Raw genomic sequence first — 22,250 nt, forward strand, 5'->3', positions numbered from 1 at the left:
CAGGGCAGAAATGTGAAATAAAGTCCAACTGGTTTTGCTTAGGGAGAGAAGAGAAGATCACAGATGAGATGAGCTAGCTATTGTAAGGCTCTCAGATGGGGCTAGGCTTTCAGCCAGTGAATCTACAGTTATACTTGTATCTCAGCCACCAATTGACAGCTGATGGCTTGCTTGGTTGTGTTAATATCTGCTACCCATAAGTGTCACTGACAATTCCAGTGGAGTCTCCCCAGGCTCTCTCTGCACATAGAGGAATTCCAAGGAACTTCATGTTAAAATTCCAGGGCTTTAGGAAAGGTAATGGGTTCTCTTTCTCAAAGTTTACTGTCTTCCAAGCATTCTTATGAGCTACCAAGCAAAGTACAAAAGGATCTGTTTTAGAGCGAGAATATAGAGATGTGAAATTTAGCTATAAGAGTTCTTATGCTTGTCTCTGAAAATGATGAATGTGTAAAAGGATTTATAGTAACTGTTACGGACCCTTGAGGCCAGAGACAATACCTGTTCCTGCTTTTAGCTCTACGTCTAGTGCCAGCACAGTGCCTGACTTATAGCATGCACTCAGTAAATCTTTCTTGAATGAGCAAATGCATGGCAGATTTAGTGTCAGCTTTGCTAATGTTTCTTTTAGAGGTACATATATAATTTCCCATTACCTATCTTTGTGCTTCTGGTGAGTAATTTTGAATGGAACTATTTTCTTCTCCCAATTCCTATGAAACATTTGATATGATGTTTGGATTTGGTCTGGTACTATAATATAAAGCTTCAACTAAGACCATTACTTGAATCAGCAAAGATCTAGAATTGCATACTTGGCTTGACTTGGAATAAGTGATGTCTTCCAAGGGAAGTGATTAGAATGACTAGACTTTTCCAGGGTGCATTTGTTAGCCAGTAGGCAAAATAACAAAGGCTATCCTGGAGTCCTTCTGGTGAATAACTGATAGCAGACCAATTCAGAAACTTTTAAGAACAATAGACACTTCTGAATTCAACTGCTGTATTTCTATTTTAATATGAGTAGAAATAAAAGTAGTTATATTTTTAATTTGAGAAATTCAACCTATAACATCAAGTCATATATATTTCTCTGGAAGCATATGTTTAGGCCTTACAAATTATTTATTTTCTTTTATTTATTTGAAAGGCAGAGTGATGGAGAGAGATCTTCCATCAGCTCGGTCGCTTCCCAAATGCACATGACAGCCAGGGCTGGGCTAGTGTGAAACCAGGAGCCAGGAACTCCAGCCTGACTCCCTCAAACGGATGGCAGGGACCCAAGCATTTCCGCCTTTACCTGCTGCCTCCCAGATCAGAAACATTCGTGGGACCCAATCCTGCACACTCCGGTTTGAGATGTGGGCTTCCCAGGTGGCAGCTTAATCCACTACACAATACTCACCACACATTTAGGTCTTTTGATTCTTCTAGAATAATGTAATTTGATGCTCCAACTTTAAAAGCAAGGAGACTGGACTGGGCATTTGGCATAGTAGGTAAAACTCTAGTTGGAATGTCCAAATCTCATGTTAGAGTGCCTGGGCCTCAGTCTTTTTTTTTTTTTTTTTAATTTGACAGGTACAGTTATAGACAGTGTGAGAGAGAGAGAGAGAGAGAGAGAGAAAGGAAGGTCTTCCTTCCATTGGTTCACCCCCAAATGGCCACTACTGCCAGTGTGCTGCGCTGATCAGAAGCCAGGAGCCAGGTGCTTCCTCCTGGTCTCCCATGTGGGTGCAGGGCCCAAGCACTTGGGCCATCCTCCACTGCCTTCCTGGGCCACAGCGGAGAACTGGACTGGAAGAGGAGCAACCGGGACTAGAACCCAGTGCCCATATGGGATGCTGGTGCCGCAGGCAGAGGATTAACCAAGTGAGCCATGGCGCGCCGGCCCTGGGCTTCAATCTTGGCTCTGCTCCCAATTCCAGCTTCTTGCTAATGTATACCCTGGGAGGCAGCAGGTAATGGTTCAAGTACTTGAATGCACATGAGAGACCCTGATGGAATTCCAGGCTCCTGGCTTTGGCCTGGCCCAGTTGGTCTTTTGTGACCCAGTAGATGAGATCCTCTGTTTCTCTTTCTATCCCTCCGCCCCCTGTCCCACTTCTCAAATACATAAAAACTAAACAACTTTTTAAAAAGCAAGGACTGTTTAAGAACTAGCAGGTGACCCAGCTGGTCTGGCTCTCATTGAGATATAAGCTACTAAGCCTTGTTTCTCACGATCCTCACCCTCCTGGCCAGCACTGTGTGTGCAAAAACCCTCCCTGAAGCAACAGGGAGAAGAGATTGGAGGAGAACTCCAATGGTCTTAGAGCCCCATTTCTTCTTAGCCTGTGATCCAGGGACCACCACCCCCAACTCAGTTATGAGCCCCGACTAAAGTGCTACTGAATTAGAATCTCTGGGAATGAGGCCGGTGCCGCGGTTCACTAGGCTAATCCTCCGCCTTGCGGTGCCGGCACACCAGGTTCTAGTCCCCATCAGGGTGTCGGATTCTGTCCTGGTTGCCCCTCTTCCAGGCCAGCTCTCTGCTGTGGCCCAGGAGTGCAGTGGAGGATGGCCCAAGTACTTGGGTCCTGCACCCCATGGGAGACCAGAAGCACCTGGCTCCTGCCATCGGATCAGCGCGGTGGCCATTGGAGGGTGAACCAATGGCAAAGGAAGACCTTTCTCTCTCTCTCTCACTGTCCACTCTGCCTGTCCAAAAAAAAAAAAAAAAAAAAAAAAAGAATCTCTGGGAATGGTGTCTTGCAGTCCATATTTTTAGGTAATATTGATTTTAACAGTACCTAATGGGTTGAAGGATAAGAATATGTGCTTCTCCTTATAGGGATTTTTTTTTTTTTGACAGGCAGAGTGGACAGTGAGAGAGAGAGAGAGACAGAGAGAAAGGTCTTCCTTTTCCGTTGGTTCACCCCCCAATGGCCACTGCGGCCGGTGCGCTATGGCCGCGCACTGCGCTGATCCAAAGGCAGGAGCCAGGTGCTTCTCCTGGTCTCCCATGCGGGTGCAGGGGCCCAAGCACTTGGGCCATCCTCCGCTACACTCCCTGGCCACAGCAGAGAGCTGGACTGGAAGAGGAGCAACCGGGACAGAATTCGGCGCCCCAATGGGTCCTAGAACCCGGTGTGCCGGCGTCGCAAGGCAGAGGATTAGCCTAGTGAGCCACGGCGCTGGCCCCTGATAGGGAATTTTATGTAGGAGTCAGTTGATGGCTTTTTGTGTTCTCAGCATCACCTGCACTCCTATGGGGCCCCTGTGCTTTATTTACCAGTCCTCTCTGCCCTCAGGCAGGAGCAGGTGCCTTGGCTGTAGACTCAGGGGATTTGCCAAACATTTCCCCGAGCTTGCTGTTCTTCCCAGAAACCTTGGCACAGGCGGTCAGGGAGTAGCAGAGGCTTGTGCCCGGTTGGGAACTTGGAAATGGACCCACGTGCAGACCGAGTCAGCCCACTCTGCTAGGGAAATACAGGAAGTTTGGTGAGTCAGTGCTGCCATGGGTAAAGGGTGCCAGCCTCGGGGCAGCCAGCAAGGACATGGCCTCTGGACCCTTTCTCCCAGCTCAGAGGGTAGTGAATTGGGACATTTGCCTTCTCCTGGTCTCCCATGGGGTGCAGGGCCCAAGCACTTGGGCCATCCTCCACTGCACTCCCTGGCCACAGCAGAGAGCTGGCCTGGAAGAGGGGCAACCGGGAGAGAACCCGGCGCCCTGACCGGGACTAGAACCCTGTGTGCCGGTGCCGCAAGGCGGAGGATTAGCCTAGTGAGCCGCAGCGCCGGCCAACAAAAGAGTTTTAAAAAATGAGCATCTGTGGAATATGCCTGAAGGAGCTTAGAAATCAAGAACAAACCAAACCCCAAATGGGTTGGAGGAAAGAAATAACAAAAACGAGAGCTGAAATAAGTAGAAAAAGAGAAAAGACGAGAAGACACAGACAAAATCAGAGGTGAGAAAGGAAGCATGGCAGCTGATCGGATCATTGCATGTAGTATTGAAAGGTCACAGTGTACCCCATAAATACAGATGTGTAACTATGACATGTCAATTAAAAATAAAAACTATTTTAAAGAAAGCATACCTTTAGAAAAGAGTCAGTAGTTCTCAAATTTCAGTGTAGGAAAAAAACAAGCGTGTTGCATTTGAAGTGCAGTTTCTGGGGCCCTGCACCAGTGGTTCTGATTCAATAGGTCTGAAGTGAGACCCAGGAATATGCACTTTAAATAGAGAACTCGAGGTATTCGAGATTAGGGAGCCTGTGACTGCACCTAGAGACACACAAGTTTAGATGCCATCAAGGAATGAATGATTCATTTTCAGATTCCTTTGGACTGGAAGAGGTCTTGGTGGTTGGGAAGATAGAGATATTGTAACATTCCAGAGGACTTTAGAAGGGAAAGAGCCTGAATGTATGACAGCCGCCTGTACAGGTGTGGCAAGGAGTAGGTCTTGGTAGTGTAGAAAATAAGCCCCAAGCGAGTAAAATCACATCCAGGTCCTGTTCACCTCCCGTATCTACCTGTCCCTGTCCTTCCCACCTCTGGTCTCACATCCGATCAGAACTCCCCGAAGTCTCTCCATTTCCAGCCACCCTGGCTTCCTCCTGATGTGCTTTTAATATGAAGGTGACACTTAGAGGATAGGATTTGCTTTGAGAATTGGGCCTGGCCCCTGATTGCTGATAGAATGTGCCTTCTCCATTCCAAGAATGCATCCAAACTAGAGAAATATTATCTTTATTCATCCAAGCAAATTTTAGCACTCATGCATCAGTTTGGATGGGTCAAAAGTTGTTTGTTTTCAGGCATTTATTCAGACGTGACAGTTCCTAACATGTTTGATTCTTTAGAAATTAAGTAAGAAGGCTGGCACTGCAGCTCACTAGGCTAATCCTCCACCTGTGGCGCCGGCACCCTGGGTTCTAGTCCCGGTTGGGGCATTGGATTCTGTCCTGGTTGCTCCTCTTCCAGTCCAGCTCTCTGCTGTGGCCTGGAAAGGCAGTGCAGGATGGCCCAAGTGCTTGGGCCCTGTACCCCATGGGAGACCAGGAGAAGCACCTGGCTCCTGGCTTTGGGGTGTGAACCAACAGAAGGAAGACCTTTCTCTCTCTCTCTCTCTCTCTCACTGTCTAACTCTGCCTGTCAAAAAAAAAAAAAAAAAAAAAAAAAAAAAAAAAAAAAAAAGAAAGAAAGAAAGAAAGAAAAAAGAAATTAAGTAAGAAAATACAGTTCTCAAGTAGCATGTTCAACTTGGTCATGCTGGAGTAGCATTCTATTTTTAAATTTGGAGAAGTGACAGTTTTTTTCAACATTTCTACTGGTTTTACATCATAATACATAATGGGATCCGCCAGGCCACTCATACCTTCCACCTGAATTCTTAACTGATTCCTTGAAGCCTACTACTTTTCCCTTTATTTTTTATTTGAAAGGCAGAGTTACAGAGAAAGAGAAAGAGAGAGAGAAATATATTCCATCATCTGGTTCACTCCCCATATGGCTACAATGGCTGGGGCTAGGCCAGGCTGAAGCCAAGAGCCTAGAACTCCATTCAGGTCTCCCACATGGGTAGCAAGGGCCTAAATACTTGGGTCATTCTCTGCTGCTTTCCCAGGTGCAGTAGCAGGGAGGCAGAGCACTGGGGACTTGAATTGGTGCCCATGTGGGATGCCAGCGTCACCGGTGGTGGCTTAGCCCACTGCACCACGGCACTGACCCCTTGCAGCCCATTTCTTTCTAGATCTCCCTCTGTATCCCTAACAACATCACTTACACTCTTGCTAGTCCTCCCTTGACTGTGGCCAACTCCTCAGCAGGATAGAATCAAGAAAGTCTGGGTTATCATACTCATAACGAGTTTTCCAAAGTGACCCAGATGCCACTGATGCTATTGCTCTAGATGATTCCCTCATAATAAAAAGAAACCACGCAGCTCTCGCTATGCACTAGCAGTCCCTTAACACTTTGCAAGCAGCTTATTTCCTCCTCATGACAAGTCTGTGCTGTATACGTATACGAGCTACGCAGTATCTTAGGTTACTGTAAGCTCATTTTACAGATGAGGAAACTGAGGCACAGTGAGGGTAAGGAAGTCGCACAAACTGATGGAGGTGTACGGGTTCAAACCCTTGGCTCTGTGCTTTCAGCCACTGTTCACATTGTCCTTTGAAGAAGGTAAAACAGAAACAAAAAAGTCAACCACACCAACAAAATCCCAAAGCAAAAACAGTGCTCTTTAAAAAAAAAACCAAAAAACCTACTTTCAAGGACATTTCTGAAAAGGGGTCTTAGATACTGCAGTCTAATTTGAGATGCTATTCAATACACAGGCAGAATCATCTCAAGGTTCTCGTAACGTCTCCATCTGCCAAGAACTGTCTCATTTAATCCTCACCCTATGGAAGGCTGGTTTAATGGCTTCTTTGTTAGCTATTTACATCCCCAAAGAGAAACATCTGTCAAACAGGATTATATTCATGTATTGTGTCCAGGAGCGCAGAGACTAACTGCCGAGGTTGTGGGTTCCCAGCAGAATCTGCTTATATTTTGGGAATAGCGTGGAGGAAGGAGTTCTGAGTCCGAATTTGAATCCCCGCAGTCAGCTGTGTGATTCAGGGCAGGCCACACCCTCTCGGAATCTATCCTTCCTGCTCTTTTCGTGTTCTCTATGTGTGCATAGCTATAAAAAGAAATATACTAGATGGTACTGGAAAACTGTCACATAATATGGACAACTTTAGTAACAGTTACTATATTTGCCTCAAGGCCATGTGACATATAGTGCTTCCGCCACTTCCCAAGAAAGCTTCTGGAAGGCAGGAACCATGACTTCCTCATCTCTGCCGCTTTAGACTGTTTCTGGCACATAGTAGGAAAGCAGCAAACGCTTTTTGAATGAATGAATGAATGGCTGTAAGGAATTCTCGCAGGAAGTTGGGCGCTCCCTATCTCGGTTAGGAAAATGCACGCACACGGTACCTGCTTCCACCACGTGGTCCATGGTGGGGAACCTTTTGTACACAGCTGTGCTCACCGAGCGGAAGATGAGCAGGGACGTGAGGTTGACGTAGCGCATCAGCGTCCTCCGGAGCAGGCGCCCGTGCTGGTCGCTTCCGTGGACGCTGCTGGAGATGAGGAACATCAGCCTGTCGGGCCAGGGCAGATTCACAAACTGGTTCCACCATCGGTTCACTACCAAAGTCACATAAAACCCTGCAGAACAGCGGGAGATGATAAAGCAGTCTCCCAGAGCAGATAGGTGGGTGACACTGATGCTTTTAGCAGAATTTTAGCCTTTTTTAGAGGGTTGGGGGGGGTCTCAAAATAAGATGCTATCCCAACCTGTGGTTTTGCCCTTTAGAAAAAAAAATGGCATTTGATCATGGCCATGCCATTGCACCCAGTGAGTGGGTATTAGAACTCAAATACTGACTGTAACAACGGAGAGTTAGCAGAGAGAAAGCTTAATTGTCCAATAGCAGATTGCTACCTCACGCTTGTTCGCTGTTAATTTAGCAGAAGCGGCCCTGAAGGCAAACCTTGCAGGGGATTCTGGTTCTATTGCAAGCGGTGGCTTTTCAGGCATGCCTCGCAGCTTGGGCACACTCCCATGCACAGTCATTGGTCCCATCCTGATGGACACAGCTGTGTGGCCGCAGTCTGCATGTGACCTATACTTACCAAGCACAAAGGTCACTGGAATTTGTTCAGCATATCTGTCACAGTAAATTGATAATTTTTCAAAGAAACGTTTTTGGGCTCCTGTAAGTAACAATCTGGAGCAAAAATAAAATGCACAGCCCTTTATGATATTATACTTCTGCACCTGCTTTGCAAGTGACATTAAGTGCAAACAATAAAGCATAAATATTCTGTTGGCTTTTTTCCTAAGGAGCAATAACTTTTTAACTTTAGGTGATATGTCTCAGAAACTTTGTCATTGCTTGATGTTTCACATCCTGAAATTTTTAGCACATGAATGTCATTGGCCATTCAAAAGTGGGATTATTAGTCATTTTGTTTTTAAAACTAAATATTTTTTAAAGTTTTATATGATTGTTGATTCATTGGATTTGGCACAAGATGTCTCATAAAGCAGTCTATTTTTCAAGTATTCATCTGGAATACTTAGAAAAAGAGTATTGATTAAATAGATGGGTTAGGTAATTGTTAAGTAATAATTCTGAAGTTGACATCTTGATCTCACTTTCTCCTGAATATGCCACTTAGCATATACTGGATTATATTTGTTTATACTTCAAGGGGCATTATAACTGTTTTATTTTTAAAATCACAATTAATATATTTTTAAAAGATTATTTATTTATTTGAAAGGCAGAGTTAGAGAGAGAGAGAGCGAGTGAGAGAGAGCTTCCATCCACTGGTTCACTCCCTAAATGGCCACAGCAGCTGGGGCTGGAGCCAGGCCAAAGCTAGGAACCTGGTGCTTTATCCAGGTCTCCCATGTGGGAGCAAGTTTTCAAGCACTTGGACCATCTTCTGCTGCTTTCCCAAGCACATTAGCAGGGAGCTGGATTGGAAGTAGAGCAGTTGGGTTTCGAACCAACGCCCATATGAGATGCCAACTTTTCAGGCGGTGGCTTTACCTGCTATGCCACAATTCCAACCCCACAATTATTTGAAATATAAAGTGCTTAACCATTAGAAGTGAAAACAGAAATTATTAAATTTAGTCATTGTGTCAAAAATTTTATCCTAGATCTGAACCAACCTGCCCAAACCCACTTTCTGGTTGTGTTAAACATAAGTGCATTGAGACCATTATTGATATTTATATTGTAGAGAAGAGATTCAGAGGCAGAAGAAATGTTTCACGGCAGGTTTATAATAATTATCAAAATACAGGAGAAGTCACATGTGACAATTTATAAGTTCCTGGGTGCAGCTGTACCAAAGGTGGAAGGAAGCCTGGGAAAGACCCAGTGTGATACGCGCAGGGTGCATGGTACAAGGTGGGCTTGGACTTCCTGCCGAGCTTCAGAGCGGGTGCAGGATGACTGAAGTCTGACAAAGCTAAGGTAAGTGGCCACCCAGGCCTCTGAGGGCTGTGCTGCTGACAAATCACTGCCAGCGGGGTTTCTGATAGGCAAGCAGAAATGGTCAAAGAGGATTTCCGTGTGGAAAGCAAGGACCTCAGGGTCAGACCCATCCGGATTCTAGTCCCAGGTCTGCCACTCACAGATTTGGTCCTGGAGCGTATTTTAAATGTGAGTCTCGAGTCGGCGCCGTGGCTCACTAGGCTAATCCTCCGCCTTGCGGCGCCGGCACACTGGGTTCTAGTCCCGGTCGGGGCGCCGGATTCTTTCCCGGTTGCCCCTTGTCCAGGCCAGCTCTCTGCTGTGGCCCGGGAGGGCAGTGGAGGATGGTCCAAGTGCTTGGGCCCTGCACCCCATGGAAGACCAGGAGAAGCACCTGGCTCCTGCTTCGGATCAGCGCGGTGCGCCGGCCGCAGCGTTCTAGCCGCGGCGGCCATTGGAGGGTGAACCAACGGCAAAGGAAGACCTTTCTCTCTCTCTCTCTCTCACTGTCCACTCTGCCTATCCAAAAAAAAAAAAATCTGAGTCTTGGTTTTCTTGTTTGTAAGTGGTGATAATAAAATTTAAATACCAGGAATGTTATAAGGATTAAATCCTATATAAAAATGAATGGCAGGGGAGCCCAACACTGTGGTGCAGCGGGTAAAGCTGCCGCTTGCAGTGTTGGAGTCCCATATGGGTGCCGGTTCAAGTCCTGGCTGCTGTTCTTCTTGTCTAGCTCTCTGCTATGGCCTGGGAAAGCAGTAGAAGATGGCCCAAGTGCTTAGGTCCCTGCACCAGTGTGGGAGACCCAGAAGAAGCTCCTGGCTCCCAGCTTCGGATCGGCGCAGCTCTGGCCGTTGTGGGCAGTTGGGGAGTGAACCATCGGATGGAAGACTTCTCTCTCTGCCTCTGCCTTTCAAAAAATAAATAAATCTTAAAAAAATGAATAGGGACCGGTGCTGTGATACAGTGGGTAAAGCTGCCACCCAGAGTGCCAGCATCCCATGTGGTGCCAGTTCAAGTCCCAGCTGCTCCACTTCCAATCCAGCTCCCTGCTAATGCACCTGGGAAAGCAGCAGAAGATGCTCCAATTACTTGGGCCCCTGCAACCACGTGAGAGACCTGAAAGAAGCTCCTGGCTCCTGCTTCAGTCTTGCACAGCCCCAGCTATTGAGGTCATTTGGGGAGTGATCTAGTGGATAGAAGATCTCTCTCTCTCTTTTTCTCTCTGTAATTCTGACTTTCAAATAAATAAAATAAATAAATCTTAACAAAAAGAATAAATAAGATGAAAATAAATTATATATATGAAACCACCTAACATATGACCTCAGACTTATTAATAATAAAGTAGTCCATGTTAATAATTGGCCAACAACAATATTTAGCTAATAGACAGGAATTTTAATAGCTGCAAAATACTGTAGAGATTATTTTGTAAAATTTCTCCAAAAATAGAGATATAATATAATTAATTAATTGAGTTCTGTCTTAATATTTGTTAAGCATAATTATTTACTTATAATAGGATTAATTTAAAAAACAGCCTCTTTAATAGACTTGAAAAATGAAATAGTGTATATGTATCTTTTTTTCACATGTATGGTTGACTTTTTTTGACAATTTCATCTGTGGCTCTTGGTATACCTTCAATTAAGATACAAGAATCAGGCCGGCGCCGCGGCTCACTAGGCTAATCCTCCGCCTTGTGGCGCCGGCACACTGGGTTCTAGTCCTGGTCAGGGCGCCGGATTCTGTCCCAGTTGCCCCTCTTCCAGGCCAGCTCTCTGCTGTGGCCAGGGAGTGCAGTGGAGGCTGGCCCAAGTACTTGGGCCCTGCACCCCGTGGGAGACCAGGAGAAGCACCTGGCTCCTGCCATTGGATCAGCGCGGTGCGCCGGCCGCGGCGGCCATTGGAGGGTGAACCAACGGCAAAGGAAGACCTTTCTCTCTATCTCTCTCTCTCACTGTCCACTCTGCCTGTCAAAAAAAAAAAAAAAAAAGAATCTATTTTAACAAGCTTTTATAGTTGGACTTTAAAAGATGAAGGTGGATTTGGACTAATGATTGTTGTTATAAATGTTAGCACTCTTTAGTCTTTAGGAAAATGTATGAATATAATTTTGGAGGATATAACTATGAGATTGGAGCAAAAGTTGAGGTCCCACAGAGCATATCCGACTACATTGCAACTGTTCCAAGGGCTATTCTATTCTAAGCAGCAGTAGCAGCAATAAACTCATATTAGTAAAAATAAACTAATGAGACAATTATCCTGGAACATCATTATGTTTTCCACCATTTCATGTCCTAAAGACTTAGGTGACACATAAATAGTCAAAATAATATATAAGACACATTTTAAAAGTTGTTAGAGGTTTTAAATAAGACTTCCCCTCTAAAGGTATTTTGACAAAATGTCTACCAATATATACTTGTTTGGTGGTTTTGATATAGAGCAAAATAGCTCCTCCTATGTTCATTCTGATAATTGTCAAATTTGAACTGTTTGAACTAATATCTCTTTTCTCCAAATGGGGACCTGTTGCTGCAAAGAAGAACGTAGGTGAGAGCAATGATACACAGATTTGTTTATCTGAATGCAGAAGAAACACAACAAACTGATGTACATAGGAAAGGTAGAAATACAGCCTCAAAAACCTTGAGCTTCCCTATTTGAAGTTTTAGCTTCCTCTGGAGAAGAAATGCACTCAATTCTAACCACAGGAAAAACTCTTAAAGCTTCCCTCTTATCACAGGGATAAATTTTTATTGAGACTATAATTTTTAATCATAGGTGTATTTCTTAGACATGATTTTGTTCAAATTCTCTATCTGCTATGCACTGGTTGTGATGTTATAAAAAGTAAATGCTTCCTTTTGTGAGCATACCATGCCCTGAACTCAGAAGATACGATTAAAAAAAAAAAAAAAAAAGGCAATCCGTCTTCAAGCCTTTTCTTTGGCTGAGATATTGACAAGGTTGTAGGCACTGGGTCAGATCTTGTCCTTCCAGGCAAAAGGAAGAAAAGCTGTTGATATGCACCATTCATGAACAGATTAATGACACATATAGTTGCAATAAGCTGTTGGATTACAAATTGCAACTATGAATGCCTTAGTTGAGAGATGCATGAATAATTATTCATCTGGGATTTTGTCCATTCGGAATCATCACATAGAATCTAAGTATAGATCTGCCAGTTTATGACGATAGTAAAATTCTTAAAATACAGTTAATACCTCATCATGATCAATAATGTGAGCCTGGCATGAGAGCCCCTGAACCTGCCAGTTAGAGTCTGGTTCACATCCTAACAATGGTTAGGTGGGGATTAAAAGACCCAGTCCTGAGGAGAAGACAACAGAGAGGTTCATGCAAAGGAAGAGGTTACATAAATGCAAAAGTCAGCAGCAACCAGAGAGTCAAATTTTTGAGACTGTATTTTTACATAATATTTGATGGCTATTTAAGGAGACATGCAAAGAAAAATACCTGTATACCAAACTTATTGCTGTGTAAAGAACAGCAAAAACAATAAATTCCCTGTACAGTAGTTTGTAGATGCTGCCTCTCCACTTGAGGAGTAACCTATGAAATCCAAAAAAAGTTGCATTTGCAACTTTACTGGAGTAAGTGACAGTCATCTTGGATAGCTTTTTCTAGAAGAGCAAGAAGACAAAACGCAAGTAAGAAGTCATGTTTACCACGGGGCAAAAATCTGCATATCAAAGGCAACACAAGTCCACAACCAGTCAGCCATCTTCCCTTTCGCCTTTCTTGGTTTACACTTTTGGGAACTTGGGGATCACCACGACCACAGGGCTATGTGTTTTAGTAGGAAAGAGGAGGAAAGAAGTCTCTGGGAAGAGTAATATTAGCAATCTTAAACTTGCTTTAATTACTAAATATTGTTTTTTGATTATATAGCTATTGTTCAATAAGTATTTGGATGAATCCATGTCCGCATAGATATAATGTCATCTATCATGTATTTTCCTAAATCAAGGGGAGATTTAGGGTATTGATGTGCTACCTTCTTCAAAACTGTGGCCAAATGTACTGGTGGGGCCTCTTTGCTAGAGTATGAAGAGAAGTATTAATTACACCCTTAAACTTCCTACCTGGCAGTTATGGCTCTCTTAGAAATTGGGAGGTATTGTTGGGAAGAAGCAATGCCCAAGTGGGAATTTCATTGATGGGTTATGCCTACAGTGCTTTTAGTTGGATATGGGTGTGTGAGTGCACAGTTAGCACTCTGTGCACTTCAAAAGGTAGCCAAAATGTTGGCTCACAATGGTGTAAAGGGAGATGCATTTTCCTGATGAAAAATCTTGCATGAAATGCTTAGGGATGGATGGTTCACTTTCTGCTTGGAGCTGAAGAAAAAGAGGCTGTCATTTAGAACTCTTTCTACTTGGATCCGTTGCATGATGTGGGCAGGATGAGGACAGGGCTTCGAAACCTAGTTTTCAGGGAATTCTTTAGAATTCCTTGCTTTTCGCTAGGACGTTAAGTATTAAGTTTTGAGATAGATGGCCCAAAGCTGATCTTTTCTTGACAACCTTGCTGAACTCCTGGCTGACACTGATCATATGTAGATAAAATGAGATTTCTTTGAAATGTTGGTTTTCAGAAAAGGAGCTATGAGGAGAGTCTTAGAGCTACTTGGACTCAAACCTTGGAGCTTTAGGTAGAATTGTACAACACACAAATAATAAATGCAACAGCAGATTTTTAAATGTGAATTTATCTACATCACATATTTGATCATAAATAAGAAAATTTTCTGTCTTCATTCAGACCCAGGAAAACAGTCCCGTTCTTATTGGCCAATTTTCTCTAAGGAAAAGCAACTCTGGAGCTGCAATCATAGCATTTTTTTTTTCATCACAAACTTAACCTTCAACATTACTGATTTCAGTACAGAAACCAGGGCCTTTGGGCACAAGTAAGCAGCATTACAAAAGCCTGGGCCTCATGCCACAAAACCGGTTTCATTTTTCCACCTCTTTCCTGTCTATTTGTCTAATATGACCACAGCCAAAACTGGGAGAGGAACATAACAATTTAAGTTCATTGGATAATTTGTTCTCATGGGCATAGGAGTTTTAAAATAACGGTCCTTAAATAACATTCCTTTCTTTCATTTGCTAGGTCACCCTTCTATTTGAATTCTGCCCATAAACCCAAGATCACATAGAGTAGAGGTCAGAAGGAAAAGGCAGAGGTTTACTCTGTACACTAACCTATTTATGTGGCTTGGAGTCTCCAACAGGAAAGAGAATCTTCCAGTTTCAGGCTCCCCCTGAAGAGGTGCCGTCAGGTCGATGGCTGCCTCTCGGTTTCACCCTTCCCTCATGCACAGTCAGACTTTCTGTTCTCTGGCTGCTCTGAGGACCCAGAGTGGCCCAAGCGCAGGGGTTAAATGTTTTTCCACTTGTGGAGGCCTGTTTATGCCAGTTTGCCCACTGATGACAGTTATAGCTGGGGACAGACAGAAGCAACAGCTGCTGATGTTGCTTTTTCTCTCTTCTATAATTATAACTCCACCTGCCACCAAAGCACCTCTGAATGAAGAGCCGGCAGTGACGTGAAGGATGTCGGGCCACTGAAGTCTGTTAGGTTATTTTGACTCTATCGCGGGATCAAGGAAGAGAAGTTCCCTGTGAAGCGTTCTGAAGAGGCTCCACCTGTCCACAGTGGGAATTAGGACATCTTTGTGGGCTTGAAATGAAGAATAGGAAGCTGTGGATTGGGGCAGACAAGAATATAAACATTTGAGAAATCTTGAGGATATTCTTACAAGCAACAAGTATGTTTGGGAGTGTGTACGTGCATGTGCATGTGTGTATATATGTTCACACATGTGTGCACGCATGTGTGTTTCCGAAGAGGATGGAGAATGACAACATGTAATGGCTTGATATGCTGGAAATGAATGACACACTGATTGGTTACATTTGTTATTCTTCCATGGTCAGCTCAGAAAACTTTAAATTACTCAACATGTCTTAGGAGGATTATGCCTGCATATTTCCCTTTATGAAATGGAGTTCTTCAGCAATCTTCAAATAATGGAATAATTGATTTCAGGGACCTCTCCTTCCAAAGTAATTTGAGTACCAATTGTTACACCTTAAGTAAATGACTCAAAACCAGGTATTTTTGTGGGGAAAGATATTAAAAAAATGCCTATTTGAAAATTAAGAATATATATAATTAAAATTTTTCTAAAGTTTCTTTTAAGATTTATTTATTTATTTGAAAGGCAGAGTTACAGAGAAGTAGAGGCAGAGAGAGAGAGAGGTCTTCCATCTCTGGTTCACTCTCCAAATGGCAGCAATGGCTGCAGCTGTGCTGATCCGAAGCCAGGAGCCAGGAGATTTTCTGGGTCTCCCATGAGGGTGCAGGGGCCCAAGGACTCTTGGGCCATCTTCCACTGCTTTCCCAGGCCAATGCAGAGATCTGGATAGGAAGTGGAGCAACCAGGAAAGAGGTGCCCATATGGGATGCCAGCACTACAGGCAGCATCTTTTCCCATTACACTACAGCACCAGCTCCTCTAAAGTATTTTTTAAGTGTGGTATATATTTAGCTGGTTTCTTTACCATAAACTGTAAGAGGGAAAAGCAGAGCTCTTCAGGTATTTTCAGTTTCCTGCCTCTATTCCTGTTCAGAGTTTCAGCATGGCTCCCTGTGAATAATCGATGTTCAATATATCTTTGCTGTTAGGATATTTGGGGGAATTTGTGAACATATAAAAGGCAGATATATAATGCCCTACTTTTTATACTTGGGTTCCCAGGAAAAGTGGTCAAACAGATCAGATGTTGCACTTTTGAAAGTTTGCAAGATTGGTCGATGCTATTGAATTTGAGCCAAACACAAAAGTTTATGAGGTAAAACATGAGATATTTTGTAAAATGCTCATCCTTGCATCTCCTGCTGGATGAATCTGAAACTGGGCATGATTTCCAGCAGTAGTGATTGCCTGACTCCTCTTGGGGGTGCTGTACACACTGTTGGTTGGCAATTATGTTCCTCTCCCATTGCACTACTTTGAGGAAGGACTAATTAATTGTTGGAGATCCATTCTAAATGAAATTAGTCAATAATTAGACTGAATGTTGAAACTCCCATAGTTGAGCTGAATCTGGTGGCTAGTTCTAACAAGTACTGAAAGGTGCTGTTCAGAATTTAACTCCTTAGAAGAGATGAAACACTTTCGCTTATTTCAAAATATCTAACAAATAGCAAATTGCAAACTTTACTTTTTATGGGATTTTTAAAGAGAAACCATTAAAATTTCTTATTTAAAACAGGCCTATTCTTCTAGAAACCATAAGTGACATGATTTTATACATGGCATGATATATACAAAATAAAAACAACATATAAAGAATAAAGTACCCTCTATCCTGCTACTCTAGAATGGTGTTATCACACATTCACTTCATCTTTCCAGTTGTTTGTAGAGAATATTTTACCTCCTGTAATTAATTACAAACAATATGATAGGCCCATGGGCAATTTTAGGGCTATATGAAATAACTATACCAGTCATATTTTCTCTTGACAGATAGCATCAAGTTACGAGATTCTGACCGCTATGATTTTTAACAGTCCACTTGTCTTTGATTTCAGTAAAACTCCAGTGACAGGACAATTCATAAAAAAGAACACGTGATCATTTCCAAATGATGAGGATAATGACATTCATCCACAGGTGTCAAGATAAATCAACCTTTACTCCTGTTCATCTCCCCTCTCCTCCCCTCTCCCCTCTCCTCCTCCCTCTCCTTCCCATTTTCTCTTTTTCTTTCTAGTACTTCTCCAAAACTTTTTATTATGAATTTCCCCAAAAGAACTCTTTTAAGAAGAACACAGTGAACACCCATGTACCTAGTACTAAGACTAACACCTGTTGCAATTTTGCTGTAATTAAAGAGAATTTGGTTTTCATGCTGTCTTTTTCAGAAGGAGTTGTTCATCTCCCTTTGTGGAAAGCTGTTTTGTACAGAGTGATGTCTGCTCAGCAGTGCAGACACATAATAGAATTTAAAATATCACTAATTTGGCCGGCGCCATGGCTCACTAGGCTAATCCTCCGCCTGTGGCGCCGGCACCCTGGGTTCTAGTCCCGGTTGGGGCTCCGGATTCTGTCCTGGTTGCTCCTCTTCCAGTCCAGCTCTCTGCTGTGGCCCATGAGGGCAGTGGAGGATGGCCCAGGTCCTTGGGCCCTGCACCCACACGGGAGACCAGGAGGAAGCACCTGGCTCCTGTCTTCGGATTGGCGCAGCGCGCTGGCCGCAATGCACTGGCCATAGCAGCCACTTGGGGGGTGAACCAAAGGCAAAGGAAGACCTTTCTCTCTGTCTCTCTCTCTCACTGTCTAACTCTGCCTGTCAAAAAAATTATATATCACTAATTCGCAACCCCTCTTGTATTTAAACAAAGACCATCCATGTGTGCTGATATCACCAGATGTCAGGGAAACAGAACATGCGTGTCATGTCAGAGTATCACCCACAGATAGCCCACTCCCTGAGATGAGAAGCACGTCTTTATCGTTGGATGAATGATTCCCCAGTTCAGCTGATGCTGTTTTCTTTCTGTCAATGCTCGTTTCTGCCACTCAGTCACCTTTCTACTTACTGGAAGTTTCTAGAAAACACGACAGTAGTCAGTGTCACACGTTCAAGAAAATTTCAGAGTAAGGTGAGTGTTTGGCACAGCTGTTAAGACACTGTTGGGGACGCTCACAACTCAGAACAGAGGAGCGCCTGGGTTCACGTCCTGGCTCTGGTTTGCATTCCAGCTTCTGCTGATACGCACCCTGGGGGGCAGCGGGTGAGGACTCAGATCCTTGCCACCTACCTGGAAGACCTGATTGTGTTCCAGGCTCCTGACTGTTGCAGGCATCTGGAAAGTGGACCAGTTACATGAGAGATCTGTCTAGGTCTTGATCTCGGTCTCTTTCTCTCCTATGCATCTCTGCTTTTCACATAAACGTAAATAAGTAAAAATTAAGAAAAGAAATACATAAAGCAGAGAACAGCTATTATTTTTTCCATACCACAATACCTTGGTTCAGTTGATTTGAGAGCTACTCAGAGCGATCTTTTCCTATGAGTAGATGTTTACTGGCACAGTCAGATGGTGAGCTTCTTAAGAACACAGGCCACATCCTTTCCTGCGTGTTGCCTGCTTGCTGGATTTACCTACTGGTGGAGTATCAAGCAGCTGGTCGGGGTAGTTTTCTGATATGTGCTCTTGGCCATAGAACTCTGCCCAAAATCAAACCAATGAAGGTAGGGGGAACTCTCCAACTAATTTTTTTCTCTCCCTTTTGAAAAATAGTATTTTCTCTTTGACTTCGGGAGTGAAACGGCTGGGACTCCTAGGACTAGAATGCCAGTGGAGTTTTATTACAGCTGGGACTCCACGCTCTTGAGAGACTGGATATTTGAGGAGTCATCAGTGCTCTCTGTGCATAGAGTAACTGCCAACTCAACAAAACAGAAATGCATTAGTTCAAATTCTGGAGGTAATCCTTTCCTAATAGAAGGCACAGAGACTTTGTTCTATTTTAGAGAGAAAAGCTTGGTCTAGAGAAATCCTGCTGTGGTGCTGAAAGTGTGTTCCCTACTCTATAATCAATGACAGTTGGTCTTGCTCAGCTCAAAATCATTCCAGATTGCGAATGAAAAAAACAATTGCAACAGAGAATCAATTTAAAATCAGTTCACTTTCACAAAAAAAAAAAAAAAAAAACACACAAACACACAAATCCAAGGATACTGTTTCTTCCAGACAGCTGTGAAATTCTTCTACTTTATCACTGTAATGGTAGAAGGTGTTGGGAATTATATTACGGGGTGGGTAAAGGAAACTTCAAAAAGTTTGTGGAAAATGCATATTATGGATGAGTTATGCATGCATTTCAATTTTTAAAGATTTATTTATTTGAGAGGCAGAGTTACAGAGGGAGGGAAAGAAAGAGAGAGAGGTCCTCCATGTGCTGGTTCACTCCTCAAATGGGTGCAATGGCTGGAGCTGGGGGGAACCGAAGCCAGGAACCAGGACCTTCTTCCGGGTCTCCCATGTGGGTAGCAGAGACCCAGGCACTTGGGCCATCTTCCACTGCTTTCCCAGGCCATTAGCAGGAGCTGGACTGAAAGTGGAGCAGCTGGGACTAGAAGCAGTGCCTGTGTGGAATGCCGGTGCTACAGGTGGAGGCTTAACTTACTGTGCCACAGTGCTAGCCCCTCAAAACTTTCACCAAAATAAACTTATTTTTGGATTCCATTTTTCTATGATCTTTCCGAAGTTACCTCATTTTGGTAAATAGAAAACTGCTACATAAAAACACGTGGATGACTCTAAAATCTTCCTTATGTAGTAATATGTCAGTGGAAATGAGAAACAATTGTTGGTTCTGGTTCTCAGACATGGTGATTGTAGCGTTCCTTGCACATAATGGTTTCTTAACATGTAATGGATTCTTAGTAGTGTGGTTACTGCACTGGGCAATAGTAAGTTTGGAGTAAGGGGGCAAAGGGGAGAACTAAGTTTCTGCTCCATATATATATGTATATATGATTTATACATATATTTTTAAAGAGTTATGTATTTATTTGAAAAGCAGAGCTATAAAGGGAGAGAGAGATGGAAAGGAGAAAGAGAGAAAGGCCTTCCTTCCCCTGGTTCACTACCCAAATGGCTGCAACAGCTGGGGCTGGGCCAGGCCAAAGCCAGGAGCCAGGAGCCAGGAGCCAGGAGCCAGGAGCCAGGAGCCAGGAGCCTCTTCCAGGTCTCTCACATGGGCTCAGGGGCCCAAGCAATTGAGCCGTTCTCCGCTGCTTTCCCAGATGCATTAGCAGGGAGCTGGATTGGAAGTGGAGCAGCCAGGTCTCGAGCCAGTACCCACATGGCATGCTGGAATTGCAGGCCGCAACTTTACCTGCTATGTCACAGTGTTGGCCCCTCCATATACATTTTTTAAAGATTTATTTATTTATGTGAAAGGCAGAGAGCATCTGACAGAAGGGGAGGGAGGGAGGGAAGGAGAGAGAGAGAAAGAGAGAACTTCCATCCCCTGATTCACTGCCCAAATGGCTACAATAGCCAGGGCTGGGCCAGGCCAAAACCAGAGGCCTGGAACTCCATTCAGGTCTCTCACGTGGATTGCAGGGTCTCAAGCAATTGGGTTATCATCTGCTGCTTTCCCAGGCACATTAGCAGGAAACTGGATTGGAAACGGAGCAGCCAGTACTTGAAATGACTCTCATATGGGATGCAGGTATTGCAAGTAGAGGCTTAACCTACTTTACCATAACACCAGCTCCAGCAACCATATTTTTATACTTAATTATATGCAATTAAAATCTGATTCAGGGGCCGGCATTGTGGCATAGTGGATAAAGCTGTGGCCTGCAATGCCAGCATCCCATATGGGTGCAGGTTCTGTCCCAGCTGCTCCACTTCCAATCCAGCTCCCTGCCTTGGCCTGGGAAAGCAGCAGAAGATGGCCCAGGTCCTTGGGCTCCTGCACCCACGTGGGAGACCTAGAGGAAGCGCCTGGATCCTGGTTTCAGATTGGCACAGCTCCGGCTGTTGCGGCCACTTGGGGAGTGAACCAGTGGGTGGAAGACCTCTCTCTCTCTCTCTCTCTCTCTCTCTCTCTTTCTCTCTGCCTTTCCTTCTCTCTCTGTGTAACTCTGATTTTCAAATAAATAAATAAATCTTTAAAAAAAGAAAGTTAAACATGAATCGTATGATCCAGCAATTCTGCTCCTAGAAACAGATATTTGAACACATACTCCATAGATACATAATTAAATTAAAAACACAATAAGTTGTAGAAAGTGTACTTGAATATTTATAGCAGTGCTATTCATGATAGCCAGAACAACCTAAATGTTTATCAGCTGATGTATGGGTAAACACAACGGTGTATCCAGACACTAAAAATTATTAACCATCAAAAGGAATGGAGTATTGATACGTGCTGCATTGCATTTGAATACTGAAAGTATTATTATGATAAGTGAAAACAATCAAATATAAAAGGTCACATGTTAAATAATTTCACCTGTAACAAATACCCAGAATAGGTACATCCACGAAGTAATAAAACAGATCAGCCAGTACCAGGCACTATGGGGGGGGGGGGGGGCGGGAAGTAGCTCCTGAGGAGTGCAGGGACTCCTTCAGGTTGATGAAAACACTTCAGAACTAGATAGACGTAGTTGCACAACGTCATGAATGTATTAAATGCTACAGAACTGTATGCTTTAAAATGATTAATTTTATGTTGTGTGGATTTAATTTTAATAAGAGTCCATAGTGTTCTACCTTTCATGAAAGAGAAAAAAGGGGAAACAAAATATACATACATGTCTTCACTTGTGCCAAAGAAATATTACAAGAATGAAACTGATGAGATTGGCTACTCAAGGATTGTTTGGGGATGAGGTGAGAAGAATGAAGAAGTGGGAATGAGGTAGCAGGGCCGAGGTCAACAGATTTACCCACTGAACGGATGTATTTTTTGTGTAGATCTAACTCTTAGAGCCATGCTAATGTTTTATATCCCCCAACCCCACCCAATAGTTAAAAATCTATAAGGTGTAGAAGGAGCCCAATGAGAACACAAAGAATAACAAATGGATGTAACTGTATTACAAATGGATATCGTAACCTTAAGAAGTTGGGGAAGAACTAACCAATTTTGGAATAGAGTATTTTGATTGTATACTGTTAAGGTATAGACATAAACAATTGAACATAGACATTATAATTAGTAAATTTGTTTGTCACAGAGGAAAGAGTTAACATTCCTGAAATTACTCTATATGTATATTAGCATTAAGCAAATAAGTTAGAGGGTTCCTTGGTGGAATGGTTAACTCCAGGGAAAATAGCAGATGAACTTGAACATTTTGTGGTGCCAGAAACTAAGGGAGTACTAAAAAATAATGTGGAAAAAATGACACAAGAGCCAAACTGAAGTAGTTCCCTCTGAAATTTGGGACAACTTGAGCTAAAAAAATAAATAATGGTTTTAATGAATTGTAGCTCAGAAAACCACATATCCCTTTGTCCATATTGATTTAAATAACTGAACAAGCAAGTGGAGAGAAGGACTAGCTCTATTTTTATAAATATAAACATAAATATTGAACTAGAAAAGTCATCATTGAATAG

The 22,250-nt window shown here is 43.3% G+C and overlaps 1 protein-coding gene across 14 annotated transcripts in view; it reads right to left on the reverse strand.

Annotated features, from left to right (window-relative positions):
* BEST3 (bestrophin 3) overlaps window positions 1–14,517 on the reverse strand; it is a 49,988-nt gene extending 35,471 nt beyond the window's left edge. For 3 of the 14 annotated variants that reach the window (XM_017341977.4, XM_089308673.1, XM_051846449.3), the window contains exons 1-4: window positions 14,288–14,446; window positions 12,534–12,700; window positions 7,681–7,775; window positions 6,979–7,212 (exon numbers count right to left, since the gene is read on the reverse strand). In XM_017341977.4, the coding sequence (XP_017197466.1) occupies window positions 6,979–7,212; window positions 7,681–7,775; window positions 12,534–12,685 (481 nt within the window). In that variant the 5' untranslated portion in view covers window positions 12,686–12,700; window positions 14,288–14,446. Of the gene's footprint in view, window positions 1–6,978; window positions 7,213–7,680; window positions 7,776–12,533; window positions 12,701–14,287 lie in introns of those variants that run through there. The other 11 variants (XM_051846442.3, XM_089308674.1, XM_089308672.1 and 8 more) reach the window with 10 other exon arrangements.
* Window positions 14,518–22,250: the final 7,733 nt, after the last annotated feature.

Source organism: Oryctolagus cuniculus, chromosome 11 (assembly GCF_051225735.1).
Source record: "Oryctolagus cuniculus isolate XC-2025 breed Fujian yellow rabbit chromosome 11, ASM5122573v1, whole genome shotgun sequence".
NCBI lineage: Eukaryota > Metazoa > Chordata > Mammalia > Lagomorpha > Leporidae > Oryctolagus > Oryctolagus cuniculus.